Source organism: Rhipicephalus microplus, chromosome 10 (genome assembly GCF_043290135.1).
Source record: "Rhipicephalus microplus isolate Deutch F79 chromosome 10, USDA_Rmic, whole genome shotgun sequence".
Lineage (NCBI taxonomy): Eukaryota > Metazoa > Arthropoda > Arachnida > Ixodida > Ixodidae > Rhipicephalus > Rhipicephalus microplus.
Genome location: NC_134709.1, coordinates 11,371,417 through 11,397,819, shown reverse-complemented (window position 1 = coordinate 11,397,819; position 26,403 = coordinate 11,371,417). Strand labels below are relative to the sequence as shown.

Below are 26,403 nucleotides of genomic sequence, written 5' to 3'. Positions count from 1 at the left end.
GGGCAGCAGAGGAAAACGACCAGGTAACGCACAAAGTGAACTGCGCAACGAGTGGGCCATCGACTGCTCCAACCCATTACAAAAATCTTCAGGTGAAATTCTTCATCGCCGTCAGCCACAGCATCAACAAAATGCCCAATTCCTTGAAGTGTATAATAGCGTGTACCACGCTTATCGGAAGAACGACTAACAACGCCATAGTGAATGCCTGCCTTCTACACTAAAATTGATTTATGGCATTTAAAGGCGTAGCGGGTACCCTGCAAGCGTGCGTGTAGCATTTACCCAAAGATTGTTCTAAAAAATGCACTAGAAAGGCCGCTCATTCAGCTTTTGCTGAAACTGTGGTGCGCGTTCAGGGCTAGCCTGGCGGTTTTTATTTGCCGTATCGGTGACACACGTTGTCCGCATAGAATTGCACATTGTCCACTCCGTGCGTTTTCAAGGCATTTGCGTCAGCTGTACTACGCTCTGGAGCTCACTGTAGGGATTGCCTACTACTTTCTATGCTGCCGTTTTTGAATGGAAACTACCGCTTGTTTTAACCTTTCGTACCATAGTTTGTGGTCAAGAGAGAGACTTTCTTCCCCATAAATACTTCCATGAGAAGAAGAGAAGAAGAAGAAACAGCGCCTATTCGTGCCGACATTTTACCACGAGAAAACCTTTGCTTACTTTAGTGATAACTTTTACCAGTCTCGGTGGTGCAGTGGCCGTGCTGTTCGACTACAGAACTTACAAGTGGAGACATTGAATCCCGGCTACGACGGCCGCATTTCAGTGGATGTTAATGTGAAAAGCTAGAGACCAGTGTTTTAGGCGCATGTTAAGGAGCCCTCCACGCCTTCCCCGATAATCGTATGGAGCTTTTGAGACGTGAAGTAAAAAAAAAAATCGGTATATTTTTTTTACTCATTGGCTTTTGCGTAGTGCAGGGTTATCGGACGATGGCAGCAACTTCCGGAAGACGCCTCGTCAAACCGTGCAATGCACTTACATGCTTTTGTGCACCACGTCCAAAATAAAGGCACTAAAAAGCGGTATACCAAATTTCACCGGTGATTTCATGCCAGCACTGGTTACTGCAACAGTATAGTAACGCTTAATGCGGCTTCTGTGCGTCACCAGGTGGCACCAAGTGCTTAGCAACATTAAGATCAGCCACTGATAATTCGAAAATTCGTGGTATAGTTTGTTGAACAGACCACATACTTTATTCCGCTTCGGTATATCATCGTTTAACACCGCGAAAAAAAAAACGGCGTTGCGCTTGGGCCGCCGAGGTGGGTCACACAAAGGCCTTGGGGCGGATGGCGGTAGACAGGCCATCGTGGCCCTCGCTGACAACCCCTACATTGAGGTCGGCGTGGCTAAGCTGGTTCACGATGGCGGCTCCCACACAGTCGCCCATCACGTTCACCACCGTGCGGAAGCGGTCACTGCAGTCAAGAGCATTACCGTCCGGCTGTGCATACCACATAGGAGTTAACTGTTAGGGAATAGGTGCTCTCACGATGGTTTCTATGGCATACCACCGTAGCTCTCACGCATCTTTATTCGATGGCCGGGCTGTACAAAATATGGCGGATCGACTGTACGTTGGCTTGCTTATACCGTTTGGAGGGCCGTAGCATCAAGCGCTCCCGCCTCTTTGTTCCATATAGAGAGAAACTAGTCGAGCGATACGGCCCGGTAGATCGCTCCCACTGAAGAACCATGCACAACTTACGCATAATAGTTATGGATAAACCAGCGAACAGGGCAGCATCAATGATTCACCGAGGCATGCTGCCATGGTTTTGATAAACCTTGCTTGTATTCATTACCTAAGTTTATTCATTCAAGAACCGTAAAATTGATTCGTGGTCTCAATTGCAGGTTTGCTTTGTTTCATGCACAATCTGCGTCATGATATAGCAGCGATTTATAAGTTCGTGTTAATGTGTGTTAATGTGTCTTCGTGTTAATGTGTCTCGCGGTGTTGTGGCAGCAGAAATAATTCTTAAAGGGGCCCTAAAACACATATTTCAAAGTAACCATCGAATGAACCCATTATCGGAGGTTACTGCCTCATGAATCGACTGTCGCAAGGATTCTTTAATTTGTAAGGAAGAGCAAGATATGTTCCGGGCTTTAAGCGCTTTCCCTTCCTTTTTTTCTAGGTGTCGGGACAGGAAAGAATGACAAGTAGTCAAGAAGCTCATCCGTATGCTATTGCGCGTCGTGATCTTCAGGACTTTTTTGTACGCGCGGTTTTTCTGCGGTGTGGTCAGGAGAGTGCTTGCACGTCGCGACACACCGCGGTAATCTTGCTAACAATGCAGCTCATGACCATGGCCTCTGAGATAATGACCATACGCCCTCCATCTTGGAGGCCATGCTCACAATTGTCAAATCAGCCAATGGCCACGTACATGTATACCTCTGAGTGTATGAATCAGTTTATTTCGAAAATATGACATCATTTGTTGAGGAAAATAACAATTTCTAGCCGACTTCGAAGTTTAATTTTAAATTCTGCGTCACGTACTGCATTTTAATGTTTGGCTCACGTGTTCGTAGGAGGCTTAACTTCTAATCGGCAGCATTTATCGACCATCCCAAAAAATTGTTGAAAGACCCCATTCAGACAGCGTTATTTTGGTTAAGTGCCCGATATTGACAGGCGAAAGGGCTAAGGCGACCGTTGCAGCCATACAGTCTAAGGAGTGTAGTAACATGGCGGACAGAGAGAGAGAGAAAAAAAAGACCGCACGTACAGGAACCAGTCGACCGTGGCGATGAGTCCGATGTCCTCGGCAGGCAGCCCGACGGCCTGTAGGACTATCACCATGGTGACCAGGCCCCCTCCTGGTATACCCGCTGCACCTACGCTGGCCACCGTGGCGGTCACACTGCGTTTTGTAGTTTAAATGATGAATCATACTCGCAATATGGATAAATTTGATGGAGCCTACAAGCAAATCAATCAATCAACCAACTAAACTTCTACTGATAGAATTGAGGCTCACTTGTAGAGTCTCCGTCGGTGACTTACGCTGCTTAGAGGAAGCGTTCTTTTTTATCAAAAATATCGAAAAAAGTTCATTCGATAGCTTTGCGATAAAGCTTTATACCGGGTGTTATTATTCAGTTTTTCACAATTACTATTTCTGCAATCAATCAATCAATTAATCAATATAAACATTCAATCGACTAAACTCAAAATCCCAGGGTCAGGGAACAAACCTGGGTCAAGGACATCATATATAGTTGAAACCAAGAAGAAATATACGTGGGCCGGGAACGTAGCACGTAAGCAGGATAACCGCTGGTAATCAAGGGTAACTGACTGGATTCCCAGAGAAGGCATACGCACGAAGGCGAGACGGGAAGTTAGGTGGGCTGATGAGATTAAAATGTTCGCAGATATAACGTGGCAGCAGAAAGCACAAGACCGAATTGATTGGCGGATCATGGGAGGGGCCTTTGCACTGCAGTGGGCTTAGTCAGGCTGCGTATGATGATAATTCCCAGGTGGTCGAAATTTCCGGAACGCACCAGTACGGCGTTTCCAATAATCATGTGGTGGTTTTGGGGCGTAAACCCGAACAATTGAAAAATGAAAGTGGTCGCGTAGGACATGGTTGTGTTTACGCAAGAACTTCGCGAACTTGTGCAATATTACCCATCCGATCACAGCCTTTATCCACGCCCATGCAAAGGCCTAAGCAAAGCGGAGGAGCGGCTTATACCCCGACTCTTCACGAAAACTATATGCCGTGCTCGGCAGCTCTCGAACATTTTGATCCTGCCTTTTCCGGCAGCTGCTCCTTGTGGGGAGAAGTCTTCGGACATCTAACGCGTAGTGTGGGCCTGTTGATGGAACGCTGATGTGTACCCCCTATCGCTAACCCTACCCGGGAGGAGTGTGATGCGACCCTGCTTGGCTGTTCTAACCTGCCGTTCTAACCTTCAGGCCCAAAATGCCTCGGTGCGTCGAGCCCGGGCAGCAGCCGACGCCGATGGGGTCCCGTACTAGGGATCCCCACCTTTTAGTTGTGTGTGCCGTCCTTTCAGGAGGACATACCTCCCTCATTTTCTTTTAGATAAAGGTTTTCACCGCCACCACCATTCACGGTTAAGTAGCACTTCTGAAGTTTCTTGACGCATTTTCCGAACGATAGAGTTTATTCACGATACCCTCCGGGAACAGGATCAGGTTAAAAGAGTTTTTATATCTCGTTTCGCAGTGCTATAAGTTGGACGAGGTGGTGTCGGGTGCACGAGACACGAAGATTGCTTTTTATATGACAAGCAAGTCCATGTGCAAAATTTGGAGCACAAAATAAGAAAGTAATGATCAAGAAACATGCGTGGTATATAGGAACACTATTGGGAGCAGAAAATTGGCATGGGCCCATACGATCAAGGCAACGAATTTCTTTTCAAAACAGTCCTGCTCGGGGCGCCCTTATAACAGCCGCCGTACAAATGATGTGCTTCCTCAGCCTCTCTTGTAAGGGCATCACGGTGGTTTCTTACGACGGCGCATTGTCTGTGCATCGGTTCACGGGCTTCGATCTACTTGTGACGGGTAACGCACGCGGCCGTGTTTGGTCGCATGTCCACAATTGGCTAGACGTGTGAAACTGCGAATGTGATGAAAAATTCGCTAACGAAACGTGTCTCATATGACTTGACATTTCGACAAACGGACTTGACTTCTTCAAGACAACAATGGCCTACTGTTTGTGTGGTGCCTGTGTGTGTGTGTACTTCGTTCACTCTCCCCCAATCAGAAGAGGAGGAAACGTGAGGAAGAGGAGATGCATGTGTGTATGCTTCATGCTCTCCCCGCGGTCTGTTCTTGGACAAGCGCAGGTGATGGTCGACGCTTGTCTTCTCCATCTGCTTGTCGTCTTTTTGGCGTAATACCCCTAGACAATAGGGAGTTTTTAAATAAGGGCCCTAAAAGTTCGGGACCCTAAAGTTCTTTTTGTTCGCTTTCAATGGCTCAAGCAGGAGATTCAAGTTTTCGAATAAGGTTTTGCTCTTACCGATTGCGTCCTGCGTTTCCAGTGACGCTGCGGCATCAAACAGAAAAGATATAATAATAATAATAATAATAATAATAATAATAATAATAATAATAATAATAATAATAATAATAATAATAATAATAATAATAATAATAATAATAATAATAATAATAAAAACTTACCTAGACTTGCGTTTATTTTTATTCGCGTTTAAATGCGGAACGATATCGTTTTTTTTTTCATTATGAAGAAGATGTATTTACGCAAGCTTTTATCAGCCAAGTAAACGCTGAACCGCCACTTCAGTGCGTGCCGCCATGAGTGTTTCACGCAAATCTTTTTGGGCAAGGCCCGCTAAATTCGACAAATAATGCCCATAACGCAAAATCGCAACGCTGTTTGTGTTTCACGCTTGTGCAGTGGCACAGCCGCTGAACGAAAAAAAAACCATGCGCTTTCTCATTCAGTGGCGGAGGCAGGGGCCTCTATGCTATTTCATTCGGGCCCCAAAACGTTTGGGGCCCACTAAATCGCCAACTAAAATCCTCTAATGAATCGCCAACTAAATCGTCCTCTTTGATCGCTTTAATGTCCGATTCCGACAGTGGCCAATCTACGCACTGAAACTTTAAGCGCACACAACATGAACACAAAAACGAAATATTCACGAGAACCAGCGCAGACTACCAGTTCATAGTCTGCGCTGGTCCTTGGGAATCTTTCGTTCGTCTTCTTGCTGTATGCGCAGAAGTGTCAGTATGCGGCCAAACCAACTATCCCGTCTTTTCGTAGTATTAGCAGCCAGTCTCTTGTGCGTAGAGTGCTTACCTCTTCTGTGTCGCCTTACACACGGCGACCATAAAAACTCGTACGCGAATGCTTTTTACTTCCCGATCCCCCTCTCCCTTTTCTATTTCTCTTTCCCTCCAGCACTTCAGAGTCGGAATGCGGAGATTCACGCGCGTCGACTGTGCGCTGGCGCGCGTAAACGCGAAAAGCCTGCGATTCCCATGCTGCCGATGGTGCTGCAGGATGGAAAAAAAAATTTCGCCACGGGCATGCTCACTGCGAATGAGCACTTCCGTGGGAGAGCTGCAGGGTTAGTGCTCACTAACTCGTCTTTCTTTTCCTGTCCGTTTTCCTTTCCTCGGGCGTCGCAAAAACACGGGCGACGGAGCAATGCGGTTCTCTTTACAACTCCGAAAAAAAAACAAAAAAAAACGTCGAGGCGCGGCACTGATTGTTCGCACAGTGCGCGATTTCACCTTACTTTTTTTTTTCGGACGCCTGCCTCCCAGAGAGAGGAAAACAAAGGAGATAGAAATAATCCGCCCCAAAGCGACGTTCCGTGTTTTGTGCATTGAAACGGAGCCTTCGCTCTTCATCGCAGGGCGCAGCTCTCTCTCGAGGCGATGCCAGTGATGAAGAAGAAAAAAAGGATGCGATGGAGCAAGGATGCAGCGAGATGGCGTATACTCCTATAGGCGCACCCCAAGGGAGAGATGCGCGCGCTTTTGCGACGTACTCGCTTTGAGAGGTGATCGTTGTTGCCAACGCTCGCTCCGCTCGATCCTGCATGCAAGCGATGCCCGCTGTGTATACGGGAGGGTAAATCGTTTCGACTCCGTTAATAGGCCGTATTCAGCGGCGGTGATGTATACGCAACAGGAAACTGCCATTACCAACTGCGTTTATGAGAAAGGCCGGTGGTACTCTTTGTTTTTTTCCCATTTGGTTGGCGCTGGAAGTGACGAGGAAAGGCTTAGCAAGTACGCTTCTTTAAACGGGTGTAGACGCCAAGATCTTTAGTTGCTTTTTTTTTGCGTCAGATGAGAAGGCAAACTTTCGAAGTCAGAAATATCTACAGGTAAGCGTTAGTGCACCTCGAAGAAATTAATTACTTCATGTTTCTTCCTTTTTGAAGATCGATCGATATGTGGAATTTAACGTCCCAAAACCACTCTATGATTATGAGAGACGCCGTAGTGGAGAGCTCCGGAAATTTAGACCACCTGGGGTTCTTTAACGTGCACCCAAATCTGAGCACACGGGCCTACAACATTTCCGCCTCCATCGGAAATGCAGCCGCCGCAGCCGGGATTTGAACCCGCGCCCTGCGGGTCAGCAGCCGAGTGCCTTAGCCACTAGACCACCGCGGCGGGGCATGTTTTTTGAAGATAGTTTGAGTTCCTACCGCACCCTGATGTCGCGACACGATGTTCATTTTTTTATCACTAGTGTCAGTAAAGTATGTGATGGAAATGAATTTCATACGCGCTTCAGATCACTAGATCTATTAAGCGTCCCGTAGTGCCAGTTCCCGTTGTAAAGGTCACTCGTCCTCGTAATGTCGCGAATTGCATCAAAGGATTTTCCTTACTGAAAAACGATGGCCTGGCGTGCGCGGAACATGCAGCACAGTCGCAGCAAAAGCTGGAATATCGGTGTTTCCAGAGTCTGTTATAGACTCTCTTGGGGCCCTCTACGCCAAAAAGAAGGCCCCATGTTTTCGGATAAATAAAAAAAAAAACTCGTTAAACACTGGCCGGTGAAATTTTTCACAGTGCATGTGCATTCATCCAAAACTCGGGTTTTACAAGGGCATTTTCAACGTTCAAAAATCATTTCTAAAGCTCACAATTGTCAATCGAAAGGAGAGCACCCCCTTCAGTGCCAGCGACCTCGCGAAGTATGCTTTCTTTTATTGCAACCAAAACACCCTTACCCTTACTTGAAGGTGTTAGTCAAAGACACTCAAAGCACTCTTAAAGGTGCCAACTTGTTTACAGTGTTATAATACGAACGAACGTAGTTATATTGTAAAAAATTATTCGGGCTTTGATGTATTTGTGTTCGCGCGTTCAAGCCTTCTATAGACATCTAAAGTACACTTATTGTGTTCACCCGTTTTCGTGCTGAGATATAATCTTATCTAAGATTTTCTAGTATAGATAATGATACTGGTAGTAATAACGGATCTCTTATTTTTGATCAAGAAGATGAAGGAGGCTGGGAGAAAAATCGGAGAAGGGGCTTGACTAGCTCCGGCTCGCCTCAAAAGTACCCTCTCGTGAGTCGACAGAAGGGCACATCAACAGCCTTAATCAACAAAGTAAGTGAGCAGGAAGTAAGAAAAAAAAAATGAGAGGATGGAAAAACAAAACAATCAGAAACAATGCGACGCATTTTTATTGGAAATTAATTCAATAAGAAGACGTCGCAACTATTTATGATGCAAAATTAAACAATGAATTCCAGAGAATTGGGAATTTACGGAAAAAAAGTAAAGTCCGATAAACGCTGAATTACCCTCTGAAAAAAAATTGATTCGGAAAAACACCCTTCGTATATCGAGAAAAATAAACTTCAAAAACATAGAGCCGTAGCCATCAATCATCGTAATTTTATGAAGTAGGCATTATTCATTATACGAAGACCTGTGGTATCCGCTACACATCGGTAAAGATTCATGTGCTCTTCGTTTCGAGCCTGACTACAATGAAGAATCGTGCTTGAGCCGATGCTATAAGGTTAAACACTCAACAACGACTTCGTTGCGCATTTCCCAATGTGTCAGGCCGGGCTGTTATTGTACCCTTCTGCGACGCGATATTATTATGTTAACACGAATCCTCGCCTGACATGAGACTGGTTTATACTATTTGAACGAAGTAGCGCTAAGCACCAATGTGGCTACGTTACTGCTGAAAAGCAGTGTGGTGAGCGCTGAAGTAACATTGTCAGAGATAAAAAGAGACTCGAGAGCTAAACGATTTTTCGCGTATTAGTAAAGGACAGTTTCACAATCCTGAAAACACCACTCTTACCGCGACACGAGTGCGCGAAAAGAAATTGCGGGGAGAGACGTCGCCCTGAGAGTCCCGCACCAAACACTGTGACGTCATTGATTTTGAAGAAGTCTACTGGCTTCTACGCTGCTTGAAATCAATAAAAATAAAGCACCTTGTAATCTTTGGCTCCATAGGCATGGCATACGAAGTTTCAGTAAGGTTTAGTGAGGCAATGACTCGAAAATACGAAAAATACAGTTTGGAATATTCTACGTCACTTGCCGGAATTTGGCGCAAAACTTAAAGTAAAACTTCAACCCTCGTTTTCTTTTCAACTAATGAACTTATGATAGTGAAAGAGTGTGTACAGGGTGGAGTTCGTCAATCTAAACCAAGTCATTGTTTGTTTAGTGTCCCTTTTACTCATCTTCTCTTTTTTTTCGCTGTCGATTTTTAAAGTGTAATTGTTCACTCGCTCCTCTTAGACCTCTGCCTACCTCAAGACGTCTGGTGGACTACTTCGTTTGTAATAACCCGTGGCAGCACCCATATTTAAGGACCAACGACAAAACTGGCATACAAAAATAAGGTGGTGATTTGGACATGTTGGCTTAGCATGATGACTGCTGTTAGCGCAGGATAAAGACGAGAACGAAAGAAAGACACATTGGACATAACACGGCGCTGTGTTTTGTCGGGTGTGTCTTTTTTGTCGTTGCCATTAGCCTGCGCTACCATCTATTAACATAAACGCAGTTGTAAGCGCGCAAGCACTGCTCTTCACCTGCCGCTTATTGCTGTCAAACAAGCGTAAGCGCTCCTCAGCGCGAGCGTTGCATTGCTTGACAACAAATACAATTAGAATGGAGGGTGGTATACAGGTTGCAGTATTAACTTGATAGCGTGACATAGCTCGTTCCGAATAAACTCCAGCATGAGCGTCGTTGGCTGTGAGCGAAAAATCATCTCATGCGTGACCGAAAAATCGAGAATGATGTGAACAAAATAAATGAATATAAAAACCCTGGGTTAGAGTGGAGACCGAACCAGGGTCGTTTGCGTGGCAAGCCGATGCTCTACTACATGATCCCGCGTCTGCTTGTGAATACACTGTAAAGAATTTCCTCTGCTTAAAAATGCAGTGATGCTTTACGAACTCACGCGTCCTGTATACATGCTTCAACATGCAACATGAAATAATGCAGTAATAGTGTGTGGTACAAGCGCCCATTGCTAGTGGGCGCCAGAACATGTGATTATCATAATGACTTCGTGGTTTAAAGCCGGTCTTCCACTACAAAAGGCACACACGCTAATGCGTCCATCCCCTATATAAGGCCATGGTAGTGAGTGCGTAGCAAGTTGGAAAATGTTTCATGCACCAAGTGTTTGATATACGCACTAAGAACAGGATGTCGCTATTGCGTTCAACACCTAAAGGCGAAGCTTTAGGGGTCCCCTAATTTTTTAGTCAACCACCAGATACGTGGTACGCCAGCTACGTGGCCTTGGATGTCACCCCCGTAGTGTGGACAACCTGGCTTAATGCACTGGATGCATGGTCCTCTCCATACATCTGGCTTCCTGGATAATATCCAGCAAGCCAGATTATTCTTTTTTGTTCAGCTTGCGAGGTAAAGGATACTAATGCCAATATTAGAAGTAGAAGGTGTACAGAAAACCGTCACACATAACTTCACACAAATGCTGCCTAGATTCGGCGGCTTTGGAGCGCGATACGCACCCGACTGCCAGTACCCGGCCGATGTCCATTTCGACACCGTGCAGCTGTGCCAGGAAGACGGCGGACACGGCCTCGTAGAGCGCCGCGCCGTCCATGTTGACCGTTGCGCCGACGGGCACCATGAAGCGCACCACCCGCGGATCCAGCCCAACGCGGTCTTCCAGAGTCGCTATGGTCACGGGAACCGTCGCCGAACTGTTTCAAGGGCCAAGGAAGGACATACGTCAACCGGACGTTCTTCTACGTACGACTCACGGGCATAGGTCGGCGAACTCTTTCATGAGTCGACTTATTTGGATGGTAATAAGGGTTACAGCGCAAGCACAAAGGTGCTAGAAAAAACGTGAAACGAAAGGCGAGGCAAGGAAAGCAAAGAGGACAATACGAGCGCTGACTACTAACTGATTTTATTTTTCGCGGCACACATGATAATATACACAACAGGCAACATTTTAACAGCAAACGCGAGCAACGTGACATAGTTCTGGGGGAGTGTCCGATAAATAGAAGGCACGATGATAAAATGGCTAACCTTATCTAAAAGCGCGATCTCTTTGTCATGCAAGGCCACCGAAGGCTGGCTCACGCATCTGTCACCACGTTTTCTAATATGATACGCCTCGGATATTTCACGGGCTAATTTGTCCACATGGCTTATTCAGACCCACTCACTCAGATCGAGTTGCGGGTCTGAGTGGGTCCGGGTGAGTAATGTTTTGGGTGAGTTTGAGTCCGAGCGAGTTCGATTGAGGAAAATTTTCGTGATTGTGAGTCTGAGTGAGTGCCGCCCAGGAAAAGTTTGGCGACTCCGAGTCTGAGTGGGACCAAAGCGCAAGGCACATTTCTTGCGTTAGTCTGAGTGAGTTCCATTTTTTTTCTTCCGACCTATGCTAATCGGTGCCGCCATCTTGGGCTGATAAGCGACCGATTAGCCACCGTTCTGTTTTCCGATATGAAATGATCATGATCATGTAATGTTGAACGTACCAGCCCAAGCGTTTTCATGCGTCCTTAGCGCTGCTGTTTTTTATGGTAAGGCTACAAAAGTGCAACGCTATCAGCCCCAGATGGCGAGAATTGAGTGCGGTCGGAAAGTGGTGTATAAACACTTCCAACAAGTGCTCCACGGGCGTCACCACGTTCCAGTCTTGAGTGTTGTAACCCAGCACCTCGCACGTTTCGGCAGTGTTCTGAGCAGTTCGCTGAAGCGGCTGCCCATTTTTGCACTAACGGTCGAACATTTCCGTTCACAACAAGAAGTCGGACAGCACTAGCCTCGAGGAAGTGCTGATCGCCATCAGCGCGGGTGTTATCAGCGCCGTGACGAAGGAGCCGAAACGTCGACGCACGAACACCAGGTAGAGGGCGCTCAGTACGACGAACATGTGGACGGCCAGCCCCGCGAGCACCGTGACAACGTACAGGCCCAGCTGCGAGAGCACCAGGCCCAAATCGCCCGTGGCCAGAATTCGGTGCGCAATGAGGAAGCCCACACCAGCCGGACAGTACCTGCGCATGCACCGCCCACATGTTTGGATACGACGATAGGCCTTAAATATTCACTAAAAAAAGGAACAATGACGACTTGAATTTGCATCAAGATGGCGCGATGAGCGCGCGCCGGCTCCCATCTCTCACGTGTACTTTGGCCCGCGGAGAGGAGGGGAGTGGAGTGGACGATCTCTCACGCGCCCTTATCTCCCGGTGGGGAAGATCATACGTCTTGGCTGGCATTGCGCTTGCACTGGAACGATAAGGGCGCGCTTTTCAGACACATCGAAGTAACAACTGAGACGCTTATTCGCGTTCATCTGTATTTGTCAGTACGTTTCGTGCGTCATTTGTGCGTGACAAACGCGGGCCATTCTGCGCGTGACCTTGAAATTTGTTGCTATCGCATTCATTGCTTCACATTTGCGGCAAAGCTGTGACTTTTTTATTGACTCTAATGGTTGCTGCCAAAGAAACTAGTGCTGCAATGTTACTCTACGCCGAATATCAAAATACAGAAAACATATGCGCGTTTAAAAGGTATGAAGGTGTTAAACGCCTTCTTAGTCGCTAACGAAGTGGGGCGCGAAATCAGCCCCACACATTGACATAATACGGAAAGGGGCGCTGCGATGTAGGTGTCGAGGGGGGGGGGGGCGTAAAGGACGTACGTCCCATGCATTAGCATGATAGGGAGGAAAGACGCTGCGATGAGCATTTGCCCTCCCTCCCCTACTGAAGGGGAACTCTGCACACGCCATTGTTCACAACCATTGAGCCTTGATGACCTATTTTGACACCACGTAGGTAAATTCATAAGTAATCACCACACTACTTCAATTTTTCGCTTGTGGCCTTCCGAGGTTTTAAAGCATTAGAGAAACGTTTGCGAAAATAACCTCCTGCCAAAATTTAAAAAATCCAGGGATGAAAGGGTCAGAGTCTCTCTTTTTATCGTCAGTGTCGCGAATGTTGACGCAACCTGTTCTAGTCATAGGTTGCAATGAACTAGAGTAACATATTCTATAGTTCTGTTATACGCCGATGTGAACGAGCCTTACGGTTCCCGTGGTGAGCGGACGCTCGTGCATCGAATAGGCTTCACTCCCGACGCACATACCACATGACGATGCGTATGAGGCTCATCATGATGTCCGTGATGCTGACCACCAGGTCGTGCACGGCCCGGTTTCGCTCGCCGGTGGCTGCGATGATGGAGCCCACGAAGGCCGCGAACACCAGCAGGCCGAGAACGTTGGTGCCCGGAGAACGCTCGACCACGAACTCCGGCTCGCTGTTCTCGTCGCCCGTGAAGTCTGCGCGGCGTGGCACAGCAAGAACCATCCGCTGAAAACATCTCTGTCCTCCCTTTCAGAAACTGTGAAGACACTGCGTCCGTGGTATAGCTGTTGTTTAAGCTCACGAAAGGCTACAAAAGAACGCGGGACAACCGCTTACTCGCAAGTAAAAGATTATTTGAAAAAGGAAATATTATAAATGCACCAAATATCGACGCGTGTGTGTCAAGGCAAAAGAACAACCGTGGCAACACAAGAATGGACAGTCAACCAAGGCAGAAAGATTTTCCGGAAGCATCAGGAATTGAGGCAGACTCCTTTTCATATAGCACCATTGAAGGGCGGCTGACGCACTGATATGCTCTGTTTCATATATAAAATGCTTCGGTAATCTAACGAGTCAGCTGATTGTTACTACTAAAAACAAATTCAGTGTCCTGGAAGGCCGGATAACACCGCCCCGCCGCGGTGGTCTAGTGGCTAAGGTACTGGGCTGCTGACCCGCAGGTCGTGGGTTCTAATCCCGGCTGTGGCGGCTGCATTTGCGATGGAGGCGGGAATGTTGTTGGCCCGTGTGCTCAGATTTAGGTGCATCACGTTAAAGAACCCCAGGTGGTCGAAATTTCCGCAGCTCTCCACTACGGCGTCTCTCATAATCATATGGTGTTTTTGGGACGTTAAACTTCACATATCAATCAATCAAGGCCGGATAACAGCCGCACTCTCCGCAATGAACCGCGAGATTCTTTTGTAATCTTTCATCTGCTTGGAAACAGATATACCGTGTATCTCAACGAACTAGCCCAAGTGTCGATGTTCTTGCTAAGTGTGTCCGCCTCGGGATATTTATGGTGCTCCGTTGCTGAACCGAAGGTCGTGGGCTCAATCCATACCTCGACGGCTGCACTAGGATGGACCGAAAATGGCTGGTCTAATTAGACTTAAGTGTATTCAAAGAGCATACTGGAACGTCTGGTTTGGCTAGTTCGTCCAGGCTAAAGAAAGGTGGAAGACGGAACCCACGTAAAGGGAATAATTAGGGGCGAGGCTCTTTAAGCCGTGGGTCATGCTATGTTGTTGTTGTTGTTGTTGTTGTTGTTGTTGTTGTTGTTGTTGTTGTTGTTGTTGTTGTTGTTGTTGTTGTTGTTGTTGTTGTTGTTGTAGTAGTAGTAGTAGTAGTAGTAGTAGTAGTAGTAGTAGTAGTAGTAGTAGTAGTAGTAGTAGTAGTAGTAGTAGTAGTAGTAGTAGTAGTATAGTAGTAGTAGTATAGTAGTAGTAGTAGTAGTAGTAGTAGTAGTAGTAGTAGTAGTAGTAGTAGTAGTAACCTCTCGTTTAGTCCTTGGAATGGCCGCTGGATGGCGGTACTTGTATACGACGAATATATGATGAAAAGATGCAATATGGCGGTACTTGCAGTGCTCACTAGATGGACGGGCGGATGGACACACAGACAAACAGAGACGGACGCATGAACGGATGCATGGACGGATTGACGGATGCTTCGCCCATTCATCATCATTCATTCCGTGGATATGCTGTGATTTATTTCGTCTACGTAGGTTGCATCGTTAAGCTTTCTTCAGCAAGTTAACGCACACTCGGAATGATCTAAACTTCCAAAAGCCCTCTGCTACGGCGTGCCTCTTAACAATGCCGTGTTTGTTGGTTTGGCACGTAAAGCTCCAACTGCATAGGCGTGGCTATTACAAGACTTCTTCGAAGAAGCGGCATAGTGCTGGGCTCTCGTGCACACGAATATACTATATACCGGGAAAGGAGGAGGTGCCTGAATGACGTCACTTACTGCCTGCATCCGATGGAGCTGGAATTATCGCCCTTGTGGACCACTGCAAAGAACGACAAACGGAGGATTGAATAAATACTTTCCCGTTTCGACAACTACTTCGTCGCTACTAAGTGTGAAGTGAAACGAGAAGTAACTTACGGAATAGAGCGTTGCTTCAACGAGGTTTGGAGGAATCATATTCCTGCGCAGAAAACGTTGCGAAATGCGTCGGACGCCGCGTCGTGGCTTCGGGATCTACACTGGCGGACAACTTTTCATTGTAATGCGAATGCTACAGAGATAAATGACGTGTATACTTCCGCCTGTGAATCTATAGTTATACACAATTGCGCAAGTACATTACACGGGAAACCTGGAGACTTGCAAAGAGTGTTCAGCTTAAATTGAGGACGACGCAGCGAGCAATGGAAAGAAAAATGGTAGGTGTAACCTCAAGAGACAGGAAGTGAGCAGAGTGGATTAGGTAACAAACGGGGGTTAATGATATTGTCACGTTTCTTAAGACAAACTTGGTTTAATGGGTTCGTTGAGTCGACTAGCCAAGCAGCAGCTCAGACAGATCGTCGTTGTCTTCTTTCATTCCTGGATCTCAACCAAGCATATCATGTGGCAATAGTCCCCCCTTTGAAAACATCGACTCGATGCTCGTAAAGAAAAAAAATGAAGGCATACACACGCAGTTACAGAGAACTAAAAGAGGGAGAGTGCCAGTACTCGCAGCGCAAATGAGGAAATTTCGCCAATGCTTGCGCCAAGCGCAAAAAGAAAAGGCATAAAAACACAGGAGAACACGAACAGCAGCAGCAGCACAATGTCACGGCTTGTCGCAACACGTGAACCTCAAGGGCTACAGTGTGAAGTAGGGCTTCAGCCGAACGACATGCACGGTTTCGGGCCGAAGCTGTCGACGAGAGGACGCTGCGCCGTCCGGAAATACCTCGTAGGTAAGATCTGTGACACGTCTCCACCACCTCCACCAGTCTTGTCCCGTTTCTTAAGACAAACTTGGTTTAATGGGTTCGTTGAGTCGACTAGCCAAGCAGCAGCTCAGACAGATCGTCGTTGTCTTCTTTCATTCCTGGATCTCAACCAAGCATATCATGTGGCAATATCACAGTTGAAATCAAGAAGAGGAAATGGACATGCACCGGGCATGTAGCGCGTAGACAGGATAACCGCTGGTCATTAAGGGTTACTAACTGGATTCCCAGAAAAGGCAAGCGGTTAACGGGGAGACAGAAGGTTAATGGGCAGATTACATTAAAAAGTTTTCAGGACCGGCTTAACTGGCGGAACATGGGAGAGGCCTTTGTCCTGCAGTGGATGTAGTCAGGCTGATGATGATGATTATGATTATGATGATGATTATACGCGATATAAAAATTATTTATTTGTGAAACAGAACGCAGCACGCACTAGTGATTTAGTCCCGCCGCGGTGGTCTAGTGGCTAAAACACTCGGCTGCTGACCCGCAGATCACAGGTTCGAATCCCGGCTGCTGCGGCTGCATTTACGATGTAGGCGGAAATGTTGTAGGCCCATGTGCTCAGATTTGGGTGGACGTTAAAGAACCCCAGGTGGTCTAAATTTCTGGAGCCCTCCACTACGGCGTCTTTCATAATCATATGGTGGTTTTGGGACGTTCAACCCCACATATCAATCAATCAATACTTCTATTTGTTTCACATTACACGATGCTTTTTTGCGCATGTGGAAAAGTCTCGCCTTGTACGAGTACCTTAATTTCTAAGCGGTGCGTCCGTTGAAGTGCAACGCTGATAGCGCGAAGCCACCACTTCCCATAGCGGTGCAGGACGCGTGCCAAACCGGACTACCTTGCGCAAGAATACACGTGCAGAGGATTTCCTGTAGCTTTTTTCTTCATTGCCAAGAAAAGTTGTCTGCAAGTATACCAGTGTCATTGCCCGCGAAATGACAATCGCGTAAGCCGGCAGCTTTTATTAATTGAGGCTGAAACTGCAACGACACTTACCACTCGTGTCGACAAGTTATGCGATCTTGCAGGTGTGAGCCGATATACTCCTAGAATTCCAGCTTGTGGCAATCAATACCTTGTAGAGCAGGACAGCGGCCAATTTAGTGCAGTGTAATTTGATTTTTTCGTCTTGAGCATGAAGAAATTTATACAAAAAATTGTGACGCAAGTTCGTGTAACGCTTAAGCAGTTTGTCTTAGGATTGTTTATCTAAGCACGGTGGCTCTATACGTAGTTTTCCGAAATATTTACGAGTATGAACTCTACACTGCGATCGTTCGGTCACCAAGGGAATGATCAGTAAAACATGGATTCACGTATTCTTTCTGCTTGAGCCTTTGAACGTTCTTGTGACTATTAGCTGTGTTTTGAATTTTGTTTCTGATGAAGGAATGCCGCATTGTGAACCCCGCGAGATTATTTTAATTCGTAAGCCTAGAGGGTCATGTATTGAACTTTTTATTGGGCTTCATCTTAATACAAAGAGACTTCAGGCCTCACAGAGCTAAAGGAACGAAGTTTAGGGGAACCCAAAAACAACAAAGCTCAGAAGTCTGGTGCTAGCGCGGGAGGGACGAGTGAGTCGTCACTCACGCACTAACGCCAGATTTCTTTCTATTGTAGTGCTGTGGAACTTAACTGTTATGTGTATTTGCACTGTGCTTGCACTCTAATGTCAAACTGGTCTGGTAGCAAAGATATCTTTGCCCTTAGCGAGAAAACTATACTTCGTATAGAGGCCAATGTGATGCACCTGATGATGTCCATGATGGCGTCGGCCAGGTAGAAGACCCTCTTGGGCGGGGCCTTCGCCATCCTCACGTTGGCGTTCACGCCAGGACGGATGAGGAAGACGAGCGCCAGGCCCTCGATCTCGGCAATCACCGTGGTGGCCATGTAGTAGGTGAAGCCACGCCTTCCCAGGCGACCGGCCAGTCGGAGGTCGACGCCACCGATGGCGGCCACGATGGAGGCCGTGATGAGCGGCATTACGCAGAGCTGCAGCATTCGCACCAGCATGTCGCCCGGGAAAGCCACGTACATAAGCTGCGCGCCACATGGAAATAGACGTCGGTGTCATTATATAAGGGCACTAAAGAGAGAACAGAAAAACGATTTCTCGTGTGTCAGTAAAGTACGTTTTCACAATCCCGAAAACAGCACTCTTATCGCGCCATGACACTTGGTAAGCGAGGAAATGTGCGAAATGCGAGTGGAGACAGCGCTTTGAGATTCCCGCGAATAGCACCATGAAGTCTTCGATTTTTAGGGCGTCTAGTGGCTCCTACGTCGCTTCTAACCGGTAAAAATGAAGTAGATTGTCATCTGTATGTGTAATAGACCTAGCACACGTTGTTTCAGAAAATTTCACTGAACCAGTATCGCGAAAATACGAAAAGCACATTTCGAAATTCGTTACGTAACGCGTGGGGATTTTGGCATGAAACTTAAAAAAAGTGTTGCAACTTCAATTTTGACTTTCTCCTCTAATAACAAACTTATCAGAACAAAACTTATGGCATTAGAGTGCTCAGAGTACAATTAATCAATTTAGACCAAGCCATTCTTTTCCTTTTTTGCTTCTTTAACGAGATCGCTAAATATATAGCATGTATGAAGGTGCAACATTTTCAGGAGGCCCAAAACTGAAAACTGCGGGAGAGATTTTTGACAGGCAGAAAACCCGCTTCCCCAAAGCTGGTAGGGGACCGTGGGGACGGCCTCCTGTCAACTTTAGTGAGCAAGTGAACAGATTGCTTATATAGGTTTGTATCGACCATACATATAGAAATATAGATATTAAAGGTGCATATAACATCAATAAAGACACTTTAGGAACAGAATAGTAAACTAATGTGACGAAGGCAGGAATGTTTTGTCAAAGATTATCTAAAAACAATTTAACAATTTTGTAAACACGGGGTTGAAAAGTGCTGCAAAATAAATATTAAGCACCTTCACCTATGCCCATACTTCTAGTGTTTTATGTACTTCCTGCGATTTTACCATAATGCTAGCCGTTGGTTCGTTGGAGTGAAGCGCTCAGCTTACGATTGTTCGTGCTCGCAGTGCTTGTCCGGTCCTCGTCTTCTCATTATTCGTGATCGTGTTCATTCCATGGGACCTTCTACGTATACAGCTATGCAGGTAAATTATTCGCCTCGAGATGAGATTTATTGGCGGCACGTTTCTGTGGTGATTCGACGAATGCAACACAGCGAGTCAGAATACCCAGAAGCGCGCGGTGATTGAGCCGAACGAGTCCAGAACACGAGCATTGGCGATGCTACTTATCGTAGACGCGTCTTCTTAACATGCTTTTGTGAAGCCACTGTACTCTCCGTTCAGCCGATATCTTCTTAACTTGCGGCCAGACCTTCTTCCAAAGAAGATGCTAGAAGGTTGTAAGTACTATCGACTTGTTTCGGCATCCCTTCCACACGTCGGCCTCCATCGACTGAATGACAAAGGCCTCGGCTGCTAAGATCTCTCACCGGGAAATTAGTACTACTTACACGTCCTGTTCAGTGGATGTAACCTGACGTCGTGTCGCGGCCATTTTAGCGTTAGGCACACTCACACCTGCTATCAGTCCCGGCCGCCAGACCATTCGCGACTGGCGTTCAAGAAGTGACTCAAGGTTATCGCTCTTAACAGCTGCCTAAAACCTAGAGCCATCATCATACATAATTCACGTTTACTCGAATGACCGTTGACCCTTAAGACAAGCAGACTTGATGTTCCTACGCAGCTGATTGGTTTAGACGTGTGCGACTGCTATCGCTTGACTGAAGAATCGAGCAGCGAAAACTTAGTTAAGACCTTTACTGAAGTTACAAAAACGTGCTTCAAGAATAACATTCTCGCTTGTTCATTTTCCCAGTAGCATCCTAACAAATGATGTTTATATTCTCTCATTTACGTAAGACAATACAAGGTAACTTGCTTTGTTCACAAAATACTGTACACATACTTTCCACTACCCAACACCCTATTAAACTTTTCGTTTGCAAACACCAGGTAAACAAGTCGGTTAAATATAACTCTTCCTCCCTGTAACAATGTTTATGGTGAATGACTGTTAGAATTTTTTTAGCTGAAATCTGGAACACTGTGTCTCTATAAAAAACTGTGCAAAACTTCAACCTTTCTTGTAAACAATTGCCGTACGTAAATTCTACATAACTGAAAGTTTCATATGTATAAAACCAATCATTTTCATAACCAATCATGTGCGTTGATAACTTTAGTTTGTTGTATTTTCTCTGCTGGACCAGATAGTATAGACACGTAGGCTATTGCTCCGAATATAATGTACACTTATTTCGCATACACGTCTTCATAAACTCATCTTGATTTTTTTTAGTGAGCCACATCAGTCGCCTAGCGACCATTGTTCATTGAGTATGTGACCACAAGTTTTGTCATCTGCGCTGTTCATTAGTTTTCTTTACCATATGGCGCAGATCTGAAGGTTTTGAAATGAACGGTTTGAAAAAGAAAATATAACACCGTTGCTTGATTGCGCCCGTCCGTGTGTTTCTCATCTTTGCCTCCGTGTACTCGCGCAAAAACTTCAAGACTGGTAGGTTCCAATTTGGCCGAATAGCAGTTTTGCTTCACTTGTGACCGTTTGCTACTAGTCACTTTGTGACTAGGTCGCGCGATTGGTGTTAGCCGCAGGTGTGAACTAGCCTTTAGCCTGTGGATATCATAAACGGTCTAATGCGTCAGTGCGCCTTCGCCGATCGTGGACACCACGCCCCGAGAACATTGGTGCGCTTGCCTGCCTCTTGGTGAGTGGTTGCTTGAGCGTGTTTCGCAGTATCGTGCCGAACGCGACGCCGCACGAGACTCCGATGAGGAGCCACAGGTTGAGGTAGCGCTCCGCGCCGCTCGTGGCCAGGGCTTGCTGCGAGGCCTCGTGCAGTCGCTCGACGGACGACTGGCGTCGCGTGCGGTGTCTCCGTGGCGAGATGAGTGCGGTGTCGCTGCGCGGCGCCACGACCACCACCTTGGAGCTCAGTCGCCGTTTGCGGCCTTGGGCCCCTTCGGGTGCCTCTTCATCTGACGGAACCGCGCTTTGGGAAGCAAAGGAAAGAGCCGCATTGTTTTTAAATGACATTTTTTTGTTGTCTTAAAGGTGAAGCTTGCACTGATGTCTATGGCCATCGAACAATGCCCTTCGCTGCTGCAGAATTTTGGGGCGGTATTCGTTCCGTAATTAATTATTTTCCAAATATGATACAGTCACTCGGGAATCTCTATCGGGGAGTTAACAGTTGTCATATTAATGTCGTCAAAGTGTATGTACATGTCACATTATTTCTGTTTTTAATTAATGTAGTTGAATACATCATTTGCGAAGGAATTCTCTGTGTAGGAATTCTCGCTCATTTAACCATAGCATGCATTGTTTGAAACGGCTACTTAACTAGCCATATCGGCTACAAATCTCGAGGTTTTCGAATAATTTATTTTGTAAACAATTTCATTGAACACAGAGCATTCTTCTTAGTCGCGCAAGCCTTCAACCAGCGAAGCTGGACGAAGCTGAAGTCTAGCCTGCTTGCATCTAGTTTGTTGCTATAGGTTTTACTTGGGTGATGGCAGGTTGTTTCTAGGTGGATTTTTATGGGCGCGGAGTGATTCGAGTTAAAACCACTGACAGTCGCGGACGTGACAGGGATGTCCAAACTCCAGAGACGAACTCGTGCGGAAACGAAATGGTCGCATCGCCCATAGCACGGCCACGCCATCGTTCGCATACAGCCTGCACCCGCGCTACCCGCACAGCCGCATCGCACGCGGCCGGACACCTGCCGCATGCAAGCGACGACCGGAAGGGCCTTTAACGCGCTACCCGCACAGCCGCATCGCACGTGGCCGGACACCTGCCGCATGCAAGCGACGACCGAAAGGGCCTTTAACGCGCTACCCGCACAGCCGCATCGCACGTGGCCGGACACCTGCCGCATGCAAGCGACGACCGGAAGGGCCTTTACACGCGCTACCCGCACAGCCGCAACGCTCGTACCGGGACCCCTGCCGCATGCAAGCGACGACCGGAAGGGCCTTTACACGCGCTACCCGCACAGCCGCATCGCACGTGGCCGGACCCCTGCCGCATGCAAGCGACGACCGGAAGGGCCTTTACACGCGCTACCCGCACAGCCGCAACGCTCGTGCCGGGACACCTGCCGCATGCAAGCGACGACCGGAAGCGCCTTTACACGCGCTACCCGCACAGCCGCATCGCACGTGGCCGGACACCTACCGCATGCAAGCGACGACCGGAAGGGCCTTTACACGCGCTACCCGTACAGCCGCATCGCACGTGGCCGGACACCTGCCGCATGCAAGCGACGACCGAAAGGGCCTTTACACGCGCTACCCGCACAGCCGCATCGCACGTGGCCGGACACCTGCCGCATGCAAGCGACGACCGGAAGGGCCTTTACACGCGCTACCCGCACAGCCGCATCGCACGTGGCCGGACACCTGCCGCATGCAAGCGACGACCGGAAGGGCCTTTACAAGCGCTACCCGCACAGCCGCATCGCACGTGGCCGGACATCTGCCGCATGCAAGCGACGACCGGAAGGGCCTTTACACGCGCTACCCGCACAGCCGCATCGCACGTGGCCGGACACCTGCCGCATGCAAGCGACGACCAGAAGGGCCTTTACACGCGCTACCCGCACAGCCGCATCGCACGTGGCTGGACACCTGCCGCATGCAAGCGACGATCGGAAGGGCCTTTACAAGCGCTACCCGCACAGCCGCATCGCACGTGGCGGGACACCTGCCGCACACAAGCGGCGGACAAATAAGCCAATTGGCGACGCTCTTTCACCCTCCGCAGCGTCGCCAATTGGCTTATTTGTCCCCCGCTTGCGTGCGGTAGAGTTCCCGTCACGTGCAGAGCGGAAGTGCGGGTAGCGCGTGTAAAGGCCCGAAGGGCGAATCGAAGACGTTCTTTCGCCCTCCGATTGCGTGTGGCAAGTGTCACGTGTGGTGTTGCTGTGCGAGTAGCGCGGGTAAAAGATGGCTGCGGGGTCTTCTCGCGGCCGCCATTACCCTTCCCGTTCTCTTTAGTATTACACGGTCATAGTTTACCGTTAGCTTGATAGCGGGAGTTGAGCGAATAGCGTTATCGTGCCGCAAATGTTCGCTGTGGACAGCGCCTTACGGTTTAGCGGGATAGGGTTTACGTGGTTTACGCGCCCCATCTGGGACGGTGGCGCCACCTGTCGGGGGAGGGATAAGTTAAAACAGGGAAAAGGAAAAGAACAGAATGTTTGCCTGTGTCTGTTACCACGTGAAGTAATGTTACAAGTTTTTTTAGTAATAAAGAATATAAATATGAGCCACGTACTAAACGCGAGAACATTTATGCTGCCGATTTGTTTACATCGATCTTCTAGAAGTTCGAAATGCGAAGCTATCTCAAATATTACGCCAGCTTGTCCGCAATATTCGGTCATTAAAGCTAACTGAAGTCAAGCGAAGCCATTTTACACAGTCGTTTGCTGTGAGCGAAGTGAATATTTCAAGTACGCCAAAATTAGGTACTTCGAAGCTGGCGTCCGAAACATCCGCTATGTTTTACGTACACTACCACGCTAATTCGATAACATTAAATCTGAATAATAGCGTGCGTGGAGTGCGCGGTACGGGTCACGTACGTTATTGCGCATGTACACTTCGATCCTGGTAAGCCTGTTATCGCGCTAGGTCTGGTAAACTATAACTGTCTAATATCTCGTTATACGTACCGCTGAAGCACTCCGTACAGATGCCCCAGCGAAGCTGAAACGTGCGGCCACGTTTGGTTCGTCTAAGCCGTTTGGTTCGTTGAGTTTCTCTTCGTACTTCCCGATTTCGGTATACCGCGCGGAAGAAAACAAGGGTTTCCTGTTTCAGTTATGTTTATATTAGGTGAAACGCTGCATCGTGCGTGCTTGGCTCGAATGAGCGTTTGCAAAGACGAAAGCCAAGCGCGTTGATGTACACATATTTTTGTTTCTTTACCGAACTCTTGCATAGCTTCGAAAGCGTTGCACCTGATGTATGAAAAGAAGTGTGTAAAGGTATTATCAACAGCAAGTTTGCGGTATGCGAAATGTTCTATAAAGCTAAATTACTGCTTCGTCAGGGAATGTAATTTCTAAATAAATGTTCCGTTACTGCACTTGGCATTCCTACCTATACAGTCACCAGCTGGATTACAAGCATTAGGCACTGATATTACAGGAATTCGCATTTGTTGTGTATTCAACGTCCCGCAAACATTCGCTGTTGATGGATCAACTGCGTGCAAGAAAACAAGGGCGACAAGCAGGTGCAGAGGCAAGCGCAGACAATCAGCTCAGCGTTCATTTTCGACACACGTCGGTGACGAGGGGCGACCTCTTATAGTCTGCACTGGATTCTATATAATGAATTTGTACGCTTTCTCTATCTCAAGCTAGGATTTTGTTCAAGGTCACCTTCGCATCAGTTGCAAATGCCCCAGACATACCTTGACATCGGTGCGGGTGGTTCTGCAGCCGCTGCGCCCGCCTTGTCCGCCCCAGGTGTAGTCGCCTCGGCTGTCTTCACCTCCGAAGCTGGCGTGCCTTGTGCAGTCTGCTGCTTCTCGGCACTGCTCTCGGCAGCGGCGCGGAACGCGCCGGTGTTCGCACCCAGGTTGTTGGACGCCATCTTGTCCGTGTGCTTAATACGACAGAAGCTGAGGAAGCGGCGATAGCGCTAGCAGCAGCATCCGGATTCACCACTATACTCAGTGACTCAAAGGCTGCTATATCCAACTTCGCACGTGGCATTGTGGCCCCCACAACTCTGCGTTTACTCTTGCCCAGTCTCCTTACAGATGCTGAGGAAGACGCACTATCCTCCATTGCGCTGGTATGGGTGCCGGCTCACGCGGGGAACCCAGGGAACGAGGCGGCCCACCTATATGCTCGAGGATTCGTCAGCCGAGCGGTGGTACCCGCCTCTGATCTGGAAAACCCTGGTGAAGCCTTGACATCCTACCATGACATCACACAATATTACCGTCTTTCGAGGCAGACAAAACCACCCCCGCACCATAAGCTAACTAAGCGCCAGGAGGTTATCTGGCGCCGCTTGCAAACACATTCATTTCCGTGCCCATACATTTATGCACGTATATACCCCGACTCGATTGATCCGCATTGCTCGCATTGTGGCTCAATAGCCACACTTAATCACATTCTCTGGGCCTGCAGGGAAGATCCCCCCTCTCTCGATCTCCTAGCCGCTCCCTCGCCAGAGGGGTGGGAGGCAGTTCTGACCTCCACCAGCCTGGCCGTTCAGCTCCAGGCCGTACAAAGGGCAGAGGAGGTGGCCATCAAGTTCAGCCTGGCGGGTCACCTACCTCCTTAAGTCTGACGACAATAAAGTTGTGTTCTCTTCTCTCTGGACGCCATCTTCTGACGATTAGCTGAAACAGTTTTCACCACTGGAAGGAAGGAAAATAGGAGGAAAAGAACGGCAGGGAGTTTAACCGGCCTACAGGTTGCCGGTTTGCTACCCTGAGCATGGGAGGGGGACGGGGAAGATGAAAGATAGAGAGCAGAGAAGGAGAGAGATAAACACAGCACATTCGGCAACACACGCGCGCACACTCAGTCATAGTCCAGTCTTGTCTTTCGTGGTGTGTCACATTGCTATTACAGCCGCTTGTTCAAGTCCGTGTCGCGTAGGAATTTCAACAGAGCTTTTGTCGCCTTCTGTTGCAATGGAAAGTTACAACCAGGGGTTGCGCCCGGATTCTTTCACGGAAGGGGGGGGGGGACAAACTTACGATTTGGGAATTTGTCCAGAGGGTGCGCAGTAGAGGGGGTGGGGTGACTCCAGCGTCACTATACCCGGTACTAGCGCCACACCAGGGTACAACATTTAGAGCTCGACTTTCGTCTATTGCGCCGTTGTAGGTTCGTCATGGTAGGATAAAGTGTAGCATGACACTCTCATTATTTCTCGCCGTAACTTCAGCACTTGAGTGTGGATGCGACGTCACAAATTTGAAGGCCATTTTGTTTCTTCTAGGCCACATTGACACATTACAATTTTAAGTAACTTGCTATCTGAAGTCCTTCGCTGTTTCAAAGCCACGCAGTTCATGTTCTACTATAGATTTAAGTCTTAGAAGACTTTGCCAAGTTCTACGATTTCGCGGCGAGTTCTCGCGCTCATCAACACCATCGATTAGTAAATCAATCACA

The 26,403-nt window shown here is 47.8% G+C and overlaps 1 protein-coding gene across 1 annotated transcript; it reads right to left on the bottom strand.

Moving 5' to 3' along the window:
* Window positions 1-1,227: 1,227 nt before the first annotated feature.
* LOC119181877 (excitatory amino acid transporter 3-like) lies at window positions 1,228-24,806 on the bottom strand. The gene is made up of 9 exons (XM_075876005.1): window positions 24,675-24,806; window positions 17,904-18,196; window positions 15,291-15,333; window positions 15,150-15,192; window positions 13,168-13,363; window positions 11,808-12,065; window positions 10,557-10,751; window positions 2,760-2,894; window positions 1,228-1,439 (listed from the first exon to the last, which is right to left on the bottom strand). The coding sequence occupies exons 2-9, from the start codon at window positions 18,191-18,193 to the stop codon at window positions 1,289-1,291; spliced, it is 1,311 nt and encodes a 436-aa protein (XP_075732120.1). The 5' UTR covers window positions 18,194-18,196; window positions 24,675-24,806; the 3' UTR covers window positions 1,228-1,288.
* Between the last annotated feature and the right edge of the window lie 1,597 nt (window positions 24,807-26,403).

What these genes read in the sequence shown, in the direction of transcription:
- LOC119181877 (XM_075876005.1), bottom strand. Translation starts at nt 18,193, where the DNA reads ATGTACGTGGCTTTCCCGGGCGACATGCTGGTGCGAATGCTGCAGCTC. An exon ending in GCCATCATGGACATCATCAG is followed by an intron (nt 15,334 to 17,903) that starts GTGCATCACATT and finishes TTTTCTGCGCAG; the next exon opens with GAATATGATTCCTCCAAACC. An exon ending in GGCCGGGTACTGGCAGTCGG is followed by an intron (nt 2,895 to 10,556) that starts GTGCGTATCGCG and finishes TACAAAACGCAG; the next exon opens with TGTGACCGCCACGGTGGCCA.